Source organism: Heterobasidion irregulare, assembly GCF_000320585.1.
Source record: "Heterobasidion irregulare TC 32-1 unplaced genomic scaffold scaffold_10, whole genome shotgun sequence".
Taxonomy (NCBI): domain Eukaryota; kingdom Fungi; phylum Basidiomycota; class Agaricomycetes; order Russulales; family Bondarzewiaceae; genus Heterobasidion; species Heterobasidion irregulare.
In genome coordinates this window covers 1,573,721-1,592,445 of record NW_009258206.1, presented here as the reverse complement: position 1 = coordinate 1,592,445, position 18,725 = coordinate 1,573,721, and the positions used below count along the sequence as shown (strand labels likewise).

General features: G+C 49.5%; 6 protein-coding genes across 6 annotated transcripts; 3 read left to right on the top strand and 3 right to left on the bottom strand.

Annotated features, from left to right (window-relative positions):
* Positions 1 to 31: 31 nt before the first annotated feature.
* On the top strand, positions 32 to 3,189 carry HETIRDRAFT_429724 (uncharacterized protein; the record flags this gene model as incomplete). Its single annotated transcript, XM_009552731.1, has 12 exons — positions 32 to 70; positions 280 to 330; positions 387 to 470; positions 553 to 582; positions 615 to 716; positions 757 to 1,235; positions 1,292 to 2,152; positions 2,203 to 2,464; positions 2,518 to 2,858; positions 2,925 to 3,021; positions 3,085 to 3,111; positions 3,169 to 3,189. The coding sequence occupies 12 exons, from the start codon at positions 32 to 34 to the stop codon at positions 3,187 to 3,189; spliced, it is 2,394 nt and encodes a 797-aa protein (XP_009551026.1).
* A 1,073-nt stretch (positions 3,190 to 4,262) lies between these two features.
* On the bottom strand, positions 4,263 to 8,484 carry nps2 (tridomain enzyme adenylation-thiolation-dehydrogenase; the record flags this gene model as incomplete). The annotated part of the gene is made up of 18 exons (XM_009552730.1): positions 4,263 to 4,691; positions 4,756 to 5,012; positions 5,074 to 5,217; positions 5,270 to 5,303; positions 5,356 to 6,147; positions 6,209 to 6,266; positions 6,325 to 6,475; positions 6,535 to 6,553; positions 6,612 to 6,770; positions 6,828 to 6,928; positions 6,986 to 7,020; positions 7,073 to 7,155; positions 7,220 to 7,273; positions 7,347 to 7,478; positions 7,530 to 7,621; positions 7,677 to 7,745; positions 7,802 to 8,137; positions 8,190 to 8,484. The coding sequence occupies 18 exons, from the start codon at positions 8,482 to 8,484 to the stop codon at positions 4,263 to 4,265; spliced, it is 3,240 nt and encodes a 1,079-aa protein (XP_009551025.1).
* A 1,486-nt stretch (positions 8,485 to 9,970) lies between these two features.
* On the top strand, positions 9,971 to 11,541 carry ppt3 (prenyltransferase). Its single transcript, XM_009552166.1, has 7 exons — positions 9,971 to 10,153; positions 10,219 to 10,252; positions 10,308 to 10,460; positions 10,515 to 10,665; positions 10,717 to 10,886; positions 10,951 to 11,202; positions 11,260 to 11,541. Exons 1-7 carry the CDS (start codon positions 10,037 to 10,039, stop codon positions 11,361 to 11,363), a joined length of 981 nt encoding a protein of 326 aa, XP_009550461.1. The 5' UTR covers positions 9,971 to 10,036; the 3' UTR covers positions 11,364 to 11,541.
* A 280-nt stretch (positions 11,542 to 11,821) lies between these two features.
* HETIRDRAFT_51948 (glycosyltransferase family 90 protein) lies at positions 11,822 to 14,087 on the top strand (the record flags this gene model as incomplete). Its single annotated transcript, XM_009552186.1, has 8 exons — positions 11,822 to 12,202; positions 12,359 to 12,502; positions 12,560 to 12,677; positions 12,730 to 13,257; positions 13,293 to 13,305; positions 13,326 to 13,664; positions 13,724 to 13,944; positions 14,011 to 14,087. The coding sequence occupies 8 exons, from the start codon at positions 11,822 to 11,824 to the stop codon at positions 14,085 to 14,087; spliced, it is 1,821 nt and encodes a 606-aa protein (XP_009550481.1).
* Positions 14,088 to 14,274: 187 nt separating this feature from the next.
* On the bottom strand, positions 14,275 to 15,345 carry HETIRDRAFT_125388 (uncharacterized protein; the record flags this gene model as incomplete). Its single annotated transcript, XM_009552729.1, has 6 exons — positions 14,275 to 14,439; positions 14,497 to 14,594; positions 14,723 to 14,975; positions 15,024 to 15,145; positions 15,203 to 15,265; positions 15,300 to 15,345. 6 exons carry the CDS (start codon positions 15,343 to 15,345, stop codon positions 14,275 to 14,277), a joined length of 747 nt encoding a protein of 248 aa, XP_009551024.1.
* A 476-nt stretch (positions 15,346 to 15,821) lies between these two features.
* Positions 15,822 to 17,211, bottom strand: HETIRDRAFT_327719 (uncharacterized protein; the record flags this gene model as incomplete). Its single annotated transcript, XM_009552728.1, has 3 exons — positions 15,822 to 16,241; positions 16,309 to 17,013; positions 17,077 to 17,211. The coding sequence occupies 3 exons, from the start codon at positions 17,209 to 17,211 to the stop codon at positions 15,822 to 15,824; spliced, it is 1,260 nt and encodes a 419-aa protein (XP_009551023.1).
* Between the last annotated feature and the right edge of the window lie 1,514 nt (positions 17,212 to 18,725).

Sequence of the window (18,725 nt, the reverse complement as noted above, 5' to 3'; positions counted from 1 at the left end):
GGCCATGCGCACTTCCAATGCCCGGTCTCGGATGTCGTTGAAAGTGAGAATCGTCTCCGGAACTGTTGCGGTGAGTCGACACAACTGGTCTCGTATGTCTTCCATCCACCGCTGGAGTTTAATCAGCGCGCGTGTACTGTTGTGGTATTCCTTTTCCAAATTGTACACGTATGCGCGCATCGTCCTCAGTTCCATGCAACCCTCACAGGCTGAGTTTTTGTGGTCAATGTCGTGCCCTACATCTCCCGGTAATGGTCATTTGATGATAACAGATGCTAGAGAAGACTTACAACCACTCTCGGGCAGTTCCATGCCATCACTTTCTGCATGGTACGCTCCCCATTTGCTTCCATCACCGCTACTTTCGGCTGTCTCGCCACTTCCAGGATCGTCCCTCATCAAAGCACCAAAGTACTGTGTGTCCGTGGTTTGGGTGTCCAGATACCCACCAGGGCCAAGCAAACTACAAAGTAAGTCAGTACACTGTGAACTTATCAAAAACCCGACAGGCTATGTCGAGAACACACAATGAGATACAATCTTGTTCCGCAGTCGGCCGCGGACGAGTACGGGGTGGACTCAGTAAGTCTTCTGGATCTTGTGAAGGTTCGTAGTCACTGGACAACATGGCCAGACAAGACGTGCAGGAACGGGGGGGTGCTGTTGGACGAGAATGTGTGGTGAAAGTGCTAGACAGTACTAGCGGCTGCCAATGGGTGCGTGACTTTATCAAATTCTACTTTACATATCAGGCAGTTGATTTTTTTCGAGCACGCTGCCCTCACTCTCACACATCTCTGCCATTCTGACGGCAAGATGGTGTATCTGACAGGGATGTCGATACCAACCGCTTTGGGGATCCCTTCGATGCCATCTGACTACTCATTTCGACAAACACCCAGCCGATCCGGATCCGTAGGGCCCTCCCACGGTCCCCAAGACCATGGCACAAGCTCGCCCTTTAGATCATCTGGCAACTATGCTCAGGATTTTCAGTCCAGTCGTGGAGGAACACCCTTCGACCTCTCTGCGGACAGCACCTCTATGTACAGCTACGCGGGCCCTCCAAGCGGATATGCGTCGACAACCTCGTTCGGTAGATCTGGACCGCTTCAACGCTTCCTACCAAATATGCCGACCCCTCGCATGACAAACACCCCCGAGTCTTCCCAGATCCCCACAGGATCATCTGGCACAGAGTTGCTTGCACTTCAAACAGAAATTAAAGTCCTGCAGTGAGTTTTCCAATTCTCCAAGCACTACATGAACGATGTTAATTTCTCTCTCACAGTGTAGCGCTGAAGGGAATTCTCTCCGCTATCCCGGATGTGCTTGCAATGAGCAATGCTCAGTTGCCCGACAACTTCACAGTGCCCGATCCGGCCCCCAATGCGAAACGACTTTACCCGAGCAGCAACACTGTTGCGAACGGACCCCTGCGTGTGCGTGATCCATTGCCTGCTATCCACCGCACGGACGTCCCTTTAGTTACTATATGGACCACACAAGACTGGGCCGACACGCCAAAGGACGATGACGCGACCGATCCCAATCAGGTCAAGAAGAAGAAGGGCAAGACGAATGCTTACCTCGGTCACAACATGACAATGAAGTACGTCCAGGATCAGCAAGGTAAGGTTATCGATGGCTATTATGCCTCCGCAATTCGTGACGCTGCCTACCAAATCTGGTACGAGCTCTTGCTCCGGGGCATAGCCCCTCCCAAGTGGTCGCAAGTGTCTCTTGGCGCCTCCGACTTTTACTACCAGGAAATGGAGTATAGATTCCCCGAGCTGCGTTTCTGCGGTGGACCACCGGCACACTGGAAGTCACGCCATATCGCCAGGGACAACTTTCCCGCTTTCGTGCAGGGTCTCTCAAGAAAGAATATGACGCACCTGCTGCGGCCTCTACCATATGGTGCCATTGGACCATCGATTACCGCCGAAGGAGATCCATCACAAGAGCAGGAAAGCGAGGCGGAGATGGTGTTGATATCAGACCTCCCGACACCATTGCACGGGAAGCGCTATCCACCAAAGAACGCTGTGTCATCTACAACAACACCAAATGCGGCCAAACGACAAAGACGCCTGCCTGCACCTGACACCACGACGGCCCCCACAATAACCACAATTATACAAGATCCGTTGTGCGTGCTCTCTCCCTCGCCAATCCTTGTTTGACATTTTTCTCTATTAGGGCCAACCTATTTCTGCCAACGTCACCTTCTCAGACTCTCGTGACCCCTCACACAGACGTTGCAGCAGGCAGCAATATGGGCACTCCAGTTTTGTCACACGAGAACATTCCAGTACCAGCAAATCCATTGCCACACAACGAGCACCTTATGGGAATACCGCTGACGCAGATTTTGGAGCCTGCCGTCAACCAGAGCACTCGCAAGAGCGTACCAGCAGAATCATTACCCCGGCACGCCATGGCTCCTACCACTAACGAGCAGGTCGGATTTATAACCCATTGAGTCATTGAGAAAATGCACTGACATTCCTTTAGGAAATCACCGAGCGCACTGTCGCCCTCGATCATGCAGGGGTTCCCAACAACACACACAACGCCGCATCAGATGGACTCAGCACCAATATCATTGCGGCACGCAGCACGCACACGGAGATGAGCGCCATCGCTCGTGCACACACCACCGCTCCTACGACTGACACATCACTTAATCTAACAGCCTGCCCATTGCCAGCCACCATGATCCCTGGTCCTGCAACTGCAATTCTGCAACCGGGAGAGGAATCGGGTACAACAGGGCCAGCTCCACCCACTACTCCTCCTGCGGGAACACCGGCTACAAGCGATCGCTTGTGGCCACTACGAACGGTCACTGGAAGGTATATTCCTACGAGTTTATATGTCCTTGTGCGAGTGCGACTTGATCCTGACTTCTAGTCACATAGAAACATCTGTGGGTTTCGATGGAAGGAGAAGACGCCCAACGCGAGCAAGCAAGAGTTTGACTTGTATTGGAAGATGTTACCCAAGCCGGAAAAGAAGGTGCGCACAGTAGGACATATGGGAACCACTGTTGTGTATTAACATCTTTTCCTTATCAAATAGGTGTATAACGATGAAGCAAAAGGACTGGTATGTGCGCTCGACGTTACACATATGAACTTCTTCATTTATATGTCTTGTTGACAGAAAGCCACGCGAATCGCGTAGGCAGCGGTCCATTGATCTATTTTCAAGCTTTTCAAGTGGTCCTGTATTTACCGTGGTGTAGTCACAATCAGTTCTAATCGGGTATTCTAAATGGCTGGGCTAGGTGGTAATATACATTACAAGCAAGATTATGTAGACATTGCTATACCCGATGTGTCGTGTGCTAGGAGACAATAGGGCGGCCAATAATATTCATTCGTCCTGCTATATAGTGATAGGAAAGATCGTCGACAATACCATTGGTGATCCGGTGATATAGCAACATATAGCACCACCATCGAGACAGTACATGTTGCAATGGTATCAGACTGCAATACATAGCAATATAACACAATAGAATATGTATCTAGTAAAGAGCCATTTTGCTATCATTGGATAGCAGGATCTATCTCCGATGCCTCACTGTGAGCATGCTAGCTCTGACTAGATCTGACTAGCCGCGGTTCTCACTGGGGGTGAGGTATCACATTGGATCAGAGCGCGCCTGTATATTAGAACCCCGTTCCTACTTATGATCAGCGTATTGGCCCAGACAATCTCATCATTGTATTGTGCACACAGATGTGTACTTCATCGCCTGTTTTATCCTTGATCACGTATTCACGACACCATGACATATTCAAGTCTCATTGAAAGTGAGCCAGTTGAATCATATACACGTAGCTTGTCTCGCCCTCCGATTTCTAAATTCGTTTGTGCGGATCCTGACACTGATTTGTCATGCCCAAGTCTCACCCTGAGCGCTGAGCGCTGAGAACATACCGGCTCACACTTCCTAAGTTGGTGTATACACTACCTACGAAGATCAGAGCAACGGCACTAAACTGGCCTAAAATATAGACGATGTATCCATATGGTTCTGACGATCTGACATCTTATTCGTACTTGATTTTTTTGCTCCACGACTCCAGCGTCTGATGATTTTGTGATCAGGGAAATTTGGAACAAGCATTTTGGCTTATGGTGTGTGAATGTATTGACGGTAATGATCTATCTTGGTACAACAATGATATAATACGTTTCAGAACCGTTATGGGAGCACATCTACCAGCAAAAAAATATGAAACGCTGTCCTAGGGCAAGAAGCCGCCGCTCCTCCAGCTAGCTAACCATCTCTTTGCATTCTCCGTTCCCAGCTGCGGCGCATCTTCCCTCAAAGTCTTCGACACCTTGATAGCTTTGTCCGTTCCAAGCCTTGCAACGGCGACCGGTTCCCATTCCGGCCCTATTCGAGCAAGGCGGAAGAAATCGAGTAGACGCAATGCAGGGTTCTGCTGGAGGTGCTCCACTTCCGACACTGAAGTATCGCTGAAATCTTTCTCAAGTGCGTCTAGCCACTGGGTGTACGGCACAAGCGGGACGCCCAATTCCGATGCGATAGGTTCGATGAGGGATGTGAACGTGACTGCCCGCGGATGGGCGAGGTGGAGCGTTTGATATGGCGATTCGGTCATATCAATGATGGCCGCAGCTGCGTGGGGGGAAGTGATCCACGAGACAAGCTGGAGGATGCAGGATCAGCACGACAACCTTCCCCAGAGAGGATTCCGGACAGGTAAAACTCACTCCATCCAAGTTGGGTAGACATTTCACAGCGAAAGCTGACTTGACGATCGACGGGAACCACTCAGATTCATTCCAAGTGCCGTTCATGTCTCCGCTGACCTGTCCAAGACGCACAATCACCGGGCGAAGATTCGTCTTTTCGGCTGCAGCGTCTAGGATGCGTTCGGCGATCCACTTGGACTCTGAGTAGCCAGTGCCAACGGCAATTTGCGGATCGTCCAGGCGCTCTTCCTTGACATAACCTCTGTTTTCGAAATCTGCGGAAGTTCAAAAGCATGTGGTGAGGGGATGCTTGTGAATTTAGGGGATCTTGCCTACTGATGAAGACAGCTATGGATGAAACGAAGAGCAGACGAGGAGGTTCGGCACGAGGCGATGTCAACGCGAGATCGATGAGTTTGCGAACGCCAGCGACATTGCTTTCAAATGATAGCAGAGAAAGATTCAAGTTGATTCTCCATGCTGCACAAGGGTCAGCTCAGAGCAACATGAAAGACCTATGAGACTGACGCACCGCTATGAACAATGTGCGTCACGGAGTTACGTATCTGTGAATCACATTCAATATTACCGAAACGCTGTTCCAAATTATACTCTCACCTCATCGTACAACGCAGGGCTCGTGCCGAAGTTTGGTTCACTGAGTTCGCCTTCCACAAAGGTGAGTTTGGGCGAATTCAGCAATGCCTCGTCTAGTCCTCGCTTTCTGAAAGCCTCCTGCTGTCTTTGAAGCGAACTGGCCGACGAGGATGGCCGATTGAAAGAGTACACCTTCAACACTGTCCTAGCTGTGAGCAGTTGAGAGAGCACATTCGAACCTAAACCGCCAGTGCTGCCGGTCAAGAAATAGACTTCGCCAGTCAAATGAGATGAAGAGGAGCCGTCCGCAACAGGACGCGAGGGAAAATCGTTTGTGTAATGGTCCACCACCGCCTGAAGTTCGATACCACGCGTGGCCAAATCGACCTTCTGATTCATGTGGGGGTTAAGCACCGCTCGACACAAGTAGCCGACTATCTGATTGACAGTAGGGTAGTCGTAAACGAAGGTTGTTGGCAGTCGCTTCGCCACTTCCGGTGCAGTATCGCGCAGGGCGCGGAGAACAGAATTGCGGATCCACGTCGCCTGAAGACTGTCACAGCCGTTTTGAAATAAGTCTGCATCGTCCGGCGCGGACAGCTTCGTGACCTTCGCGACGACCTGTTGGACAAAATTCAAAGTCTCTGTAGGCGACCACTCGGCTGGACCAGCTATGTCCGCTTGAGAACTCTCGTCGATGGTGTCGTACAGTGAGTCGATTTCGGCCTCGTACTCCTTCAAGATAGCTTGACGTCTGGGTGTCATCTTGGCCGTATACACGAACGGTTTGGATGGCGATGCGACAATGATCATCTTGAAAATAAAAGCCAGGATTAGACGATGAACGCATGTTGCAAAGAATTGAGAGTAAGACCTCTTTGAACAAGCGGGAATGCTTCGGCGCATATTCGTTCATTCTCTCGACGGTGGACCTAAAGATACAGTTGTGTCAGCCATCAGTTAAAGCATGGTTCGAGTTGTTCAAATTACCAAATTGCATTCCGGAATTCCTCCAGTTTCCGCTCGTCCGAAGGATCAAACGCAAATTGAGGCTTTGGGTCGATCAACACACCGTTCTGGAATTTGCCTCTGCCAAACATGACGCTCCCCAAGACGTGTGGATCCTGGTTCAATATTCCCTCTACAAGATTGAGATATCTGAGCTCCGAGAGAGGAAAATACTCTGCGAAGCTTTCTCACCTAAGGGACCAGGATTGGTCTGATCCCATACAAATGGTCATAGACAGATTCGCATGCTATGATATCTATTTGCTTACCTTCTCACCAGTCGACAGCATGATTTGATCGTCTGACCGGCCGAAGATTTTCCATAACCCAGGCTTTGTAGGGTGAGGTGTCAATAGATCGGACGTAGCATACGCGTCATACCCATCTATTTTCGAATTGAATACGATAGGATGATGCGACTCATGATCCTATCCATGCGAATGAGCTGAGCGCAATCCGAACCTCGATCACAAGGAAACGCCTACTGTCAGAACCAATTCAAAAGTGCCATCATTCTGAGGCAGGAAAATGGGACGAGTGTGTGCTGACAAGGTGAGATATTCCCAATCTTCGCCGCGGCCATGTGCTTTTTCGAAGGAAATTCAGCAAACGCTAAGTGATACACACACGATGGTCTGCTCACCAGGTAAAACAGTGTTCATTACACCACATTCGGTACTAAGGATCGCATCAATGACAGGAAACTGCAGAGCAATGAAACGGCACTGACCACCCGTACTGACTGTGAATGACCACGCCTTCAGCTGTAAGATGATCTCCTACAGCTTTTGGAAGTGGACCACCTCCCCACATCTGAACGAGAGTTCCCTCATCAATGAAGTTCGAACACATGGGCTCAAATGACGAGAGCACACACCACGGCTTTCATGGTTTTCATATACTTTACAGCATCTGGAATTCTTGACCATACCTAAGATAATTATAATTTCCGGAAAGGAGCCAATAAGACACAACAAATTTTGAACAATCCCGGATTCCCTTACTTCCAAAAATGTAGGGGCCGCCGCTCCAATCGTAGACTTTGATACGATCATACCTTCCAAAACGTTCTGGGGATTTGGCATGACCGCCGGGAATGTCGGTTTGAAAACTGACATTGAAACACCAGAGGATACCTGTAACACCGATGACTCGACATAAAATGGAAGAATGTCGAGATACCATACCACAAGCCCAATCTGTAGTATACCCATGCCGTGGAAGACAGGCATAGCGTGGCACGACATGACTTGGCCGCACAGGTCCATCTCTCCGTACCCTGTTTGATCATATTGATGTTCCGTGACTGTTGGAGTAGCATGGGATGTACGTACATGGGATGTAGCAGAGCGACACGAGATGCTTGTGGAGCCAAGTTATTGGTTTGGGATAAGCAGTTGACCCTAGGAGAAGAATCGCTCGTTATTTAACGATGAGTGGTGCATTCAGATTGACCAACCAGAAGAATGCATTATGATTGCAGGCGCATCGAGATTGTAATTCACAGACGGGTATGGTTCAAAGTCGCCGTTGAAGACCTTGTCAGTGTAGAGGTCTTCAAATTGGGGCATAGTGGATATGACAAGATCCAGCTTGTCCTCATCCTTGTTCAGAATTTCCAACGTTGCAGCCGCAAGCTTCTGGAGCACAGGCTCCCCACTAACGAGCACTATTCTCGCTCCTGTTTTCTTTAGCAGGTGGGCGATGGCTTCCGGTGAATTGCGGGGGGAGATCGGGAAGACAGTGAAGCCAGCGCGAATGATACCAATTTCGGTCGTGACATAGGTTATCGTATCTGTAGAGACCTTGGTATCCACTTTCAAGTATCGTCATTTAAAAAGACTTACCTGTAGTAGCCAGTGTACCAACAACAATGGGTCGTCCGTCTATAGCAGCCGATACCACTTCCAGTGGAACTTTGGATGCGATTATACGAGCAGCTTGATGCATAGCACGTACAGCGGGCCCCCAATGTATCGTCTTCATCTCCCCTGGCTGGTCTTCGTACAAAAATAACGGATGATCTGGGCTGTGTTCATGTTGCCAGTCATAGAGGTGGGTAAGTGTTAACGACTCGTCATGGAGAGGAGGGGCGTGGAAGGTGGTACTATTTAGCGCTTGGGTCTTCGGCAGGACGATCATTGTCGGGTGGATGAGAATGTCGGATGCACCGTGTGAGCTGGGGGAGAAGAACAGGACATATCTAGCTGCTGCGATCTCTTATATCGGATGCGCGTCCAATCGTCAAACCGGCATCATTACGCTATAAGCATAACAGTCGGGGATTGGGTCATAACAGTCGTTCATATCCTGCGATGCTGGAGAATGACAGTTTTCATTCGTGAAGTCGCGAGACAGTTAAAAACTGAAAAAAAGAGAACCGAGCGGCTTTCGTCTTGAACAACGGTGCAAACGAAACGTCGAGCAAAAGAACGGCAACAAATCAGCTGCACGATGTGATCTGGCTGACGACTCATGTGACGTGACGCGTCGCGTTCGCTTTGCAAGGTAACTGAGGAGCGCCGAGCACGATGCAGCGATGTTATAGTCATACAGCTTGCTGACCGGAGATTGATTGCAAAGCAAATGTATGACCGCTACCTGTGCATGATCAGTAATTCAAAATTATCTCCAAACTGGAATTGATATCCCTTATGTACATACCGTGAATAACAGGCCTTGAGTGCTGAGTGCTGGGTACTATTGATAGAGAACAAGTATCGCCAACCAGCGTTGCAACTTCCTGTGGTAAGGAGTCGATTTATCAGGAACCCCATTCACGTCCTCAAAACCTCGAGTTGGTCCTATAGATCCACCTTGGGAATATGTGCCGGTCGGTCGGTTGTCAGGCGGAGTGGTGGAGGAAACCCGGAGGATGAGGACGATCAGATTACTAATCTCCCATCAGGTTTTGTTCGTATCATAGCGTACCATACGGATCGTAACACTATCGTAACCTATCGTAACGAGCTAGCGATTGATACGTGTACACAAGTCTCTGCCCTGGCGATTGTCAGTTATGTAGCATGCGCACTCTTCCAGCAGGTGGTAGAACAAATCAGTAGCAAATCAGCTGCTGAATTCGTCTTGTCGGTGGAGGATTGTTACCTTTCCGAAGGGGATCTAGTCTCCGTGGCTGGCCTTACACAGAAGATGGCCGACCGCACGCCTCCGCGTACCCGAGCAGAAGGATCAGAATCAGTAAATCCATATTTCCTGTTTTCGGACCCGTGCTTATTTACGTCTTTCGATCGATCGAAAATCTACTTGCCAGGTGCAGGATAATATAGCAGTAATAGAGCCCTACCGTGATGGACGGCTGATTGTCAGCGTGTGTTCTGATACCTGAGTATTCATTGGGCTGCATCAGAAACTCAGGCTCCTTATTTGGTGCCTAACGTCAACACATTGCAAAATGTGCAGCCAGGCGCAGAAGTGATGCAGACAGGTGCAGACATGGACAATTGATTTGGATCGGGGCGATACAGGGCGATACTTCGTCACGATCACGTAGATGGCGCTTCGGAAGATCTAGCAATTTTCGAATTGGCCAGAGTGGTCCGTGGTTATCCTCTCTCCGCTCACGTACTTATAGACGGGATAGACAAATGTCAATCACCCACAGTCTGCAGCTCTCCCCCCTGCATTGCTCAAAGCTACCACCTCCCATTTCGACAAGTCGATACCATCCATCATGGCCCCCACTGATGCGACCCCACTCGTCAAGAAAAATGCTGAGAAGCTGCCTTTCCCTCTCGGCCTCGTCTCCCCAGGTGTCCGACCTTACCTGGAGCTCATTCGCTTCCACAAAGTGCGTCTATATGCCATCCTCACATTTTTTTCAATTCTGATTACATGCGACTTCCGTGCTGCTAGCCTACAGGAACAATCTTGATGTTCTGGCCTTTCGGTGTGTTATCATGCTTCCATGTCTTGCTACATCTGTTGATTCGCTGGCCTTACAGCATGGGGCTTGACTTTGGCGGCGTATCGCACTGAACTTCCTCTCAATCGTTATTGGGTTGAACTCGCGAAGTCTCTTTTTGCTGCTTTCATTGTTCGTGGGTCGGCATGTACGATCAATGACATTTTCGACCGAGAATTCGACGCAGGGGTCGGTCAGTACATCTCCTTATGAGCACGTCTCGCTGACGCTAACGTCATGATGACAGAAAGAACAAAGGGTCGCCCCTTAGCTAGCGGTCGTGTTTCTGTTTTTGCTGCAGTCGTATACCTCATCATTCAATACATAATCGGGATCATGGTTTACGTCTCCTACAATGACATCGCTCTATACGCCGCCATCCTCCAGCTCCTTCCTCTGTAAGCATCGTATCGGGTGTCATCAGCGAAAGACCTATTAACGTTCAATAGATTCCTCATATATCCTCTCATGAAGCGAATCACATATTGGCCGCAGGCATGGCTGGGCATTTGCATGAACTTCGGTCTTGTCGTTGCTTGGGCGGCAGTTACTGGTGGCCTTGACACCCAGCTGCTCGCTGTGTTGATGGCGGGGACTTGGGGATGGACCATGCACTACGGTTAGCCCATTTCCTCACCTTTCCGTATGCGAATACAGGAGCCCATGAGAACGATATCCATCAGATACCATCTATGCATGCCAGGACCGTCGTGATGACATCAAGGTCGGTGTCAAGTCGACTGCAGTTATGCTCGGCGACTACGTCCGCCCCTTCTGCTTCGTCCTCTCTATGATGTTCATCGGCACCCTGTACTACGCTGGCATCCTCAATCACCAGACTCCTTATTACTTCTGGATTTCCGTTGGTGGCACCGCACTTCACATCCTTTATCAATACGCCACTGTGGACCTCGATTCGCCAGACAGCTGTGGTCGTGAGTATTCGATCCTTTAGACCCGTTCCTAGTGATCGTTATTGACTATGTATGCAGTTAACTTCATCCGCAATGGCCACTTGGGATGGATCACCTGGGCGGGTATGATGGTTGATTATCTTGTCAAAATCGACCAGCTTCCCGTCAAGCTGCCTTTCTGATTCTTTTTATGCCTTTCGTTTGCGTGCGATTTGTGATCAGAGTTTCGTCTGGAGACGGCCCATCTAGAGAGCGCCATCGCTGGCACTATGAAAATTCCTGAATCTGTTACATGTGTTCACTATGCGCCTCCCTTGTTGTAAAGAATACTGTCTAATGATCAACCAGAGCCTGACTATCTTCAGGCTGCTGCAGTCGGTTCACGAGTGAAGGATAGTTCTAGAGCAAATGACGCCTTCATTGAGAATTTGCTCCAAAAACATCCCTTAAAAATTTGGACCAGAGTGGGATTACCATAATAAGTAATTCAGTGGCGCTCGTGGTTTCAAGTTGCCAGCTACTATTTCCTCATTGCCTCCCTCTTTTATCTTGGCCAGCTCAACGACGACTCATGTCTTCGCTTGAGCCCTCTGAAGGGCCATGGACTCGATACAGGCTCTACATGCTCCTTGGGATACTCATGTTCGCCTTCGCGCAAGCTGGCTTGTACGCTGGCCACCGCTCGGGGGAGAGCAATTTCCCTGGGAATGCTCTGTCTGCTACATCCGGATCGGCTTCTACACCCCATAGAATCTTGGGCCAGCACCCTATTGCCAAACTAATGAACGAAGCAGAGGCCAAGTTTCGTAAGCTGCTATCGAAGCAGAGCCAGACTCTCGAGGCGGCCGTAGTCGAATACAAGAAGAGGTATCGCCGGGACCCGCCAAAGGGATTTGATGCATGGTGGAAATTTGCACAGGAAAACAACGTGCGGATGGTGGACGAATATGATGGGCTAATGGAGGATTTGGAGCCATTCTGGCAGATGACAGGAGCAGAATTTAAACGGAGAGCCGTACAGGTGCGTTATTTCCGCGGAGTTGCATGTTAGAGCTGGAGGCTGTCCATATTGCGCGAATTCATGATTGAGGCTGCAGCCCAGAACAAATGGCAGCTCGTTTGCTTAGCTGGAGGTTGTACCACATTCATCGTTACTGATATGTTGCTCGGATATTAGGCTGGCCAGCTTCCCTCTGTAGACTTGGTGAGAATCCGGGCTGGCGAAGCTGAGGCGGTCAACATCAAGCCTGCTTATGATGACGACGATATCGGCATGCGCGCACGGAGCTTTCTTCTCATGATACAAAAATTCCAGCACTCGGTATGTTACTCTGCGCGCTCTCCTATCACGATTGAAGCATGAACCTGTCCTCTCCAGCTCCCAGACATGGACTTTGCCATCAATGCCCGATCCGAAGGTCGCATACTTGTTCCTTGGGAACACCATAAATATCCCAACATCACTCAGGATACTCCAGGTTTGTCATCTTCGACTTGTACTTTACTGTCAATCTCATCCTCGCAAAGGAACTTTCAACACGATAGGAGGTGGGCTTCACATTGCGGACTGGCAGGGATCAGGCAATGTATGGGAAGCTTATCGACGCGTTTGCCCCCCAAACTCTCTTGCACGTCGCCTTATCAGCTCAAAACGTATAACCGCCAACGACTCCACTGCTTATTTCGAGCTTGGGAACGCTGCTCTAGGCAACGAGTTCAAATTCGTCCATGACGTTGATAGGAACTATTCTTTCTGTAACAACCCCTGGGCGCACTACTACCAAGGCCACTTTTTCTCCGATTGGCGTACAGTGCCTGTCCCTCTTCCCATCCTCTCGCCCGCCAAGAGCTCAGGCTACGGTGACATCAAAATCCCAAGCCATTATTATTACGGGACGACACGGCGGTACTCGTATGGGTATGACGACGTGAACCACTATCTCAAGGAAGTGGATAGCATGGAAACGCCATGGGAAAAGAAATCTGAGAAGATATTCTGGAGAGGCGCGACGACAGGGGGTGGTAGTTCACCACCTGGATTTTCTCCGCAATATCAACGCCATAGGCAAGATCTCAGTTAGATCTCAAAGAGTGTAGCCTTAATGATCAAGGCCATACAGATTGGTACGGCTTACTAGTGACAGCTCCTCGAAAAACCAAACCATCGTATTCGCCGACCCACCTAGTTCTTCGAACTATGTCTACGCCAAGGTTCCGATGAGTGCGCTGAACGAGGAGGTTATGGACGTCGCCTTCGTTAGCTCAGTTGATCATTCCACATATCCGGGTGGCCTTCAGCAGCAGATGTCTGATCATCGTTTTGACGATGCTGTCGAGCTTCGCGAACACTGGGCCCACAAATACATACTTGATCTCGATGGCATGAGCTACTCCGGCAAATTCTTCGCCTATTTATCCTCAGATAGCGCGGTGATCAAGTCGACTGTCTATCGCGAGTTCTTTTCTGATTGGATCCAACCTTGGTGCGTTTCGACTGGTTTTTCTTCTCGGCTGGGTTAACAATTCTGCTGGCGCGTAACAGGCTACACTATATCCCACTATCAACATCTTATAAAGAGATTCACAATATTCACTCTTTCTTCTCCGGGGCAACCGACTCCGTGCTGGCAGCAGCCAACTCTACATCCCTGAATTTGCCCGCTATCCGCCGACGGCCTATAGACGGTGATCGACGATTACGCCGCATCGCTCGAGCTGGCAAACAATGGATGAAAACCTTCGGCCGACAAGCGGATATGGAGGGTAAGTTCATCATCATTGTTGCACTGAGATATTCGTTAACTAGCTTTCTCCTGCTGAATGATATAGCCTATGTCTATAGGCTGTGCCTAGAGTATGCCAGACTCTCGGCTGATGTTCGTGACTCGATGAACTTCACTACTTAGTCACTCTTTAGCTGTAAAGGCGGACCGTCGTATAGGTTGCTATCTAGGTGGGATGCTTTGGGTTTATAGCTAGTCGCATTTATAATTATTAGTGGTGTAACATGCTCACTCGGTCAAGGCTACTATGACTCTATGACTTAGGTTGATGCACTGGGTGCAATATACAGGTATTGTTCAAATTTCTGCATCAGCTATTTTTTTCGAATCCAAGTGCGTCTGGTAACATCGTTTCGCAGGGGCCAAGAAAGAGGAAGTCTGCTTCTTCATCTTCATTACTTCGATCCGCATTGAACACAGCAACTTTGCCTCCCCGTCCCTTCATTTTGCTCGCTAACTTGGCAGCGGGATTAACCTAGGATCAAACTGGGTTGCCAATATCTCCTTTGCGAGTCTTGACGATAAACCTCACGGTAGAAGATGTCCCAATGACGAGGGCTAAGTCGGCTCTCTTAACCAGCGCAAAGATATCCTCGATGTGGTGAGGGATCTCGCCAAACCAAACCACTCCTGGTCATGTAAGTGCTCCACATTTGCGACAGCGGGGCAGGTCTGCTTCGTCTATTTCTGGCTCCATTCTAGGAGGGACTCAGTGCCTCGAAGAGCTGGACATATAGACGAATCGTGGATCTCTTCACGGTAACCACACTTATACGCAGTGCAAACGACGTCGAATAAGCGACCATGCATCTCGATCGTCGTCGATGAATGTTCAGTGCTTTCGAGGCTGGTAGTAGTGCGGACATGATACAGAGCTCGCCTGCTAAGCCCGTCGACGTTCTGCGTGATGAGGGTAAAGGTTGAACCTGGCGCAATCTGCTCTCTGTACTCAGGGAGAGAGAATTTGGCAGGGGCGATGTGGGCATCGTTGGGTTGTGCTGTGAGCGCTCTTTGACGTATGATGTCAATGAAGAGATTAAAAAATGAGGAGGCTCACTTTTCACGCCGGTAGTGATAAAACTGCCATACTCTTGATGGACTTCTACGAAACGCTGCGGGGGTGGCGAGCATCAAGGCGTCATGCTTGCGCCACATTCCGCCCGCACCGAATGTTGGTATGCCTGAATCCGTGTTCATCGATGGACTATTATACAACGCCCTAGCAAATAAACCCTCACCGGATGCAGCAGATAGTCCAGCACCAGCAATCGCAATGATGGTCTTTGACGAGGCTAACGTTTCTCAGAACGCGGTAAACATGGCATCCGAGGGTACTGCTGTTGACTATCGCTGAAAGCTCTGCTATTAGCTTGGCAGCCATCTAAATGTCAGAGACCTTAGCCCTTGATACCATCTTGTATTCGAGAAATATCATCTACCTGCGATAAAATCGCAATTACAGCTGCGGCAAGCCTATCGAAACAGTTGATGACCTGGCTCTTGTGTCCAAATCTAGACCATTTGAAGAGGCGCAGACGGCTCAAATAAAAACGGGGTGATTTGAAGGACTTAATGTGACGCTAAGCGTGCGCCTAACGTGCCCTAACCCCCTTGTCGCCCCAAACAGTCCCAAACGCAATAGCAACATATAATTTTTTCGCCTTCGGATGCTTGGCCTATAGATACGATGCATATTAGAGGAATACTTGAAACAGTGTGCATATGCGACGACGTATGAGATACAGCGAGTAGTACAGCGGGTCAGTCAGCAAACTAGTCAACTACACGCGTAAGTACAGTAAGATACAACCTAGACCCAGATTTGGAAATAAAACATATGCCAACCTACCTTCCATGTTACGGAACATACACCACCAAAAGGATGTTTACAATCAACTTGTCCAACGCACCAGCGGACACAAGAGGTACCCTCTCTTTTGATATCGGCATCGATGTTTTGTCTGTCAAGACAGTGATGTCCGCCTCCGAAAGAGGGATAGCGCCGCTCTCTTCCACTCGGCTGCGCAAGTTCTCGACTTCCTCCTCTTCATCTGCCTCTTCGCCGTATGTGCTAAACGCACCTCTTACAGCAGGTTGGCGCCGGGTACTACCGTTGAGCGATCTGCGACCCGCACTGTACGGGCTTCCCTCGACTTCGGGACCACATTCGACGGTTCGATCAACAGGCCAAATATACCCGCCGGCTGTCCATCTGAGTTCTGGAGAGAGTTTATAGAGCTTGATAGCGTGATACAATATAGAGTCTCCGCCCTTCAGCTGTAGTATCACAATATCAGTGATGAACGAAAAATTGACTGTGAATGGCTCAGTGATGGTCACTCACATACGGCACGAGAGACTCTGCGAGTACGTCTGCAGGGTTCACACGATAATCCCCGCTGAGATAGAATGCGATCATCCTCCCGCGAGACATATTGAGAACAGGTGCCAGTAGATCCAGAAAATAGTCGCTCGGAGAAATGAGAGGGTCGGGCTGTACGCCCGAAGGGCCGAAGGTCTTCAAGTGCACGGCATATGATATCGACACCCTGCACCCTTTCTGCACCGGTTCCACTTGAACATCGCAATCGGCCAAGTACCCAACCCATTCCATCTGTCCGCTCTTGCCCCCACGACCCGTGTATTGTTCCTCTTCACCATCCGAACTGCGCACAATGAGCGCGCCTCCGCGGAATCTGACAGGTAGAGTAACAGTGACAGTAGCAACACGAGAATCATTCTCTTGTGGTTGTGGGGGCATTTGTGCCCCCGCGGCAACGATCTCAAGTTTGTCGCGGAGCGCAGTCAAGTAATGCCCACCTGGGAGACTTGGAAATAGCGTATTGCGGAGGGCCTCAAGAATAGGATGGTTTGCGATTTCGAGAGAGGTCGTCAATGGGAGATTAGATGGGTAGAAAAGAGACTCGCTGTCGGCATACTCGTCTTCAGGAGATTGATACGGGTGGCATGCAGCCATGAGAACGTCAAGGGCTGGTGGTGTGTCATAATCTACGTCAATTGGAAAATCGAGAGAGTGGGTAATTCCGCTCTGAAATGATAGCGATCAGGATCAATGAACGTTGGTAAGATGAAGATCCGCAGCGGCATCCACCTTTGTACGAAAAAACAGCGTTAGATTTGCAGGATCGACTGGTATACGACCAGAGACGGAGAATGGGCGGGCTTTGGCGGCAACGATCCTAGCGACGCTCGTCTGCAACATACTCTCATTCGAATAGTCAGACATCCCTCTTCGCATAAGTGGCCTAGGTGGCTTTGCGGGGCTCGACATCGGAACGTGCTCGATCTCGAAATCGACGCCGGGATGTGTCTGGAAACCATCATATATGGGTCGGGCAGGGGATGGCACCATCGTGATCGAGGATGCCACCGAAGATGGGGACATGACCGATGGAGGGAGCATCGAAGGAATCATGGCAGGGTGAGTAGAGAAAGGCGCGGGGAGGCGGGCTATGGGATGAGATCAAGAGAAAAGTGTTAAGAGCGCTTAATTGCCGGGGTTTGTATCCTCTGGGTCAGCGAGCGACACGCTGCTTCGGCGAGGGATCTCGGGCCGTGTGGCAACACTGAGCATGACGCCCTGAGATGTTGATAAAGATAGGTGAAACAGAAGGCCTGGAAGCCATGCAACAACCTCATGCTTATTGTGTAGGGCACTCACTGAGACTTGGTCCTTGAATGATTGTGAGAATCAGTAGAGTAATACTGCATGATCATATCGCGAGTGTCTGCTCTCTTACAGGAGCACCCGTCGTGTCCTAGATCTCCTTAAGTATATTACTGATCAGAAAACTAGGTGATGACGCAAATCTGGGAACTTCCGTTTCTACTTCCGATACGACATCCACGAGGAAACAACGTGTTCGTCAAAACTGGCGAGATAGCCTTCTTGAATCGACCACTTGTGAACCAAATGCAATGCAAAAACATAGGCGGATCTTGAGGATAAGCTGTAAATATAACATCTTACAAGCATTGGAAACTGACATACCGACAGAGATCGAAGTACCACCAACTAGGATCTAAAACATCCCAACATTCCCAACATCATTCCACGATATGATGTCACATCTTACTTCCTCGATATGATCTGCTAAATCTCCACTACCTTCGACGGATGTGTTACAGCTACTTGTGCATGTCCTGGGGGCCACCGCGAGTCATTCAAAGAAGACATCAAGAGCTAGATATGCTGCCAGAAGTCCGTGGAGAAAAATACTCGGACAGCAATGAGGCGCTTTCTGCAGTACGATAGAGAATAAATCCAGCTCAAGCGAAGAGTTCTAGCATCTGAGTAAGAGCCATATGGCTCCCCTAGGATGGGTTCGTCGTGCAGAGATCGTCTCTGGTGACAGCAGATGTGAGTCTAGAGAACATGGTCGACATTGAATAGGGGTATAGAACATAGCAAAAGATAAGAAAGACGATCAGCTGAAACCAGAAATTTGAGAAGTTGTCGTCGCGACGAGTCATGAGTACTGCGCGAGTTCAAGTTGACAAGCCTCTTCCGTTTCTGTGTCCGGCTCCACGGGGACTTGCCAACCTGCGCTCTCAGAATCTCTTGTTATCGTGAAGCGATCCCCATACAGAGTCCTCATGTACATCACACAAGTCCATATAAGTACAGGCAAGACTGTATAATATATGGAGTAAGCTCATTTGCTCGAGTACACCGCTCAGAATGAGACTCACAGTATGACTCCACTGTGATTATCTAGTGGTGGCTTATATACACGAGGC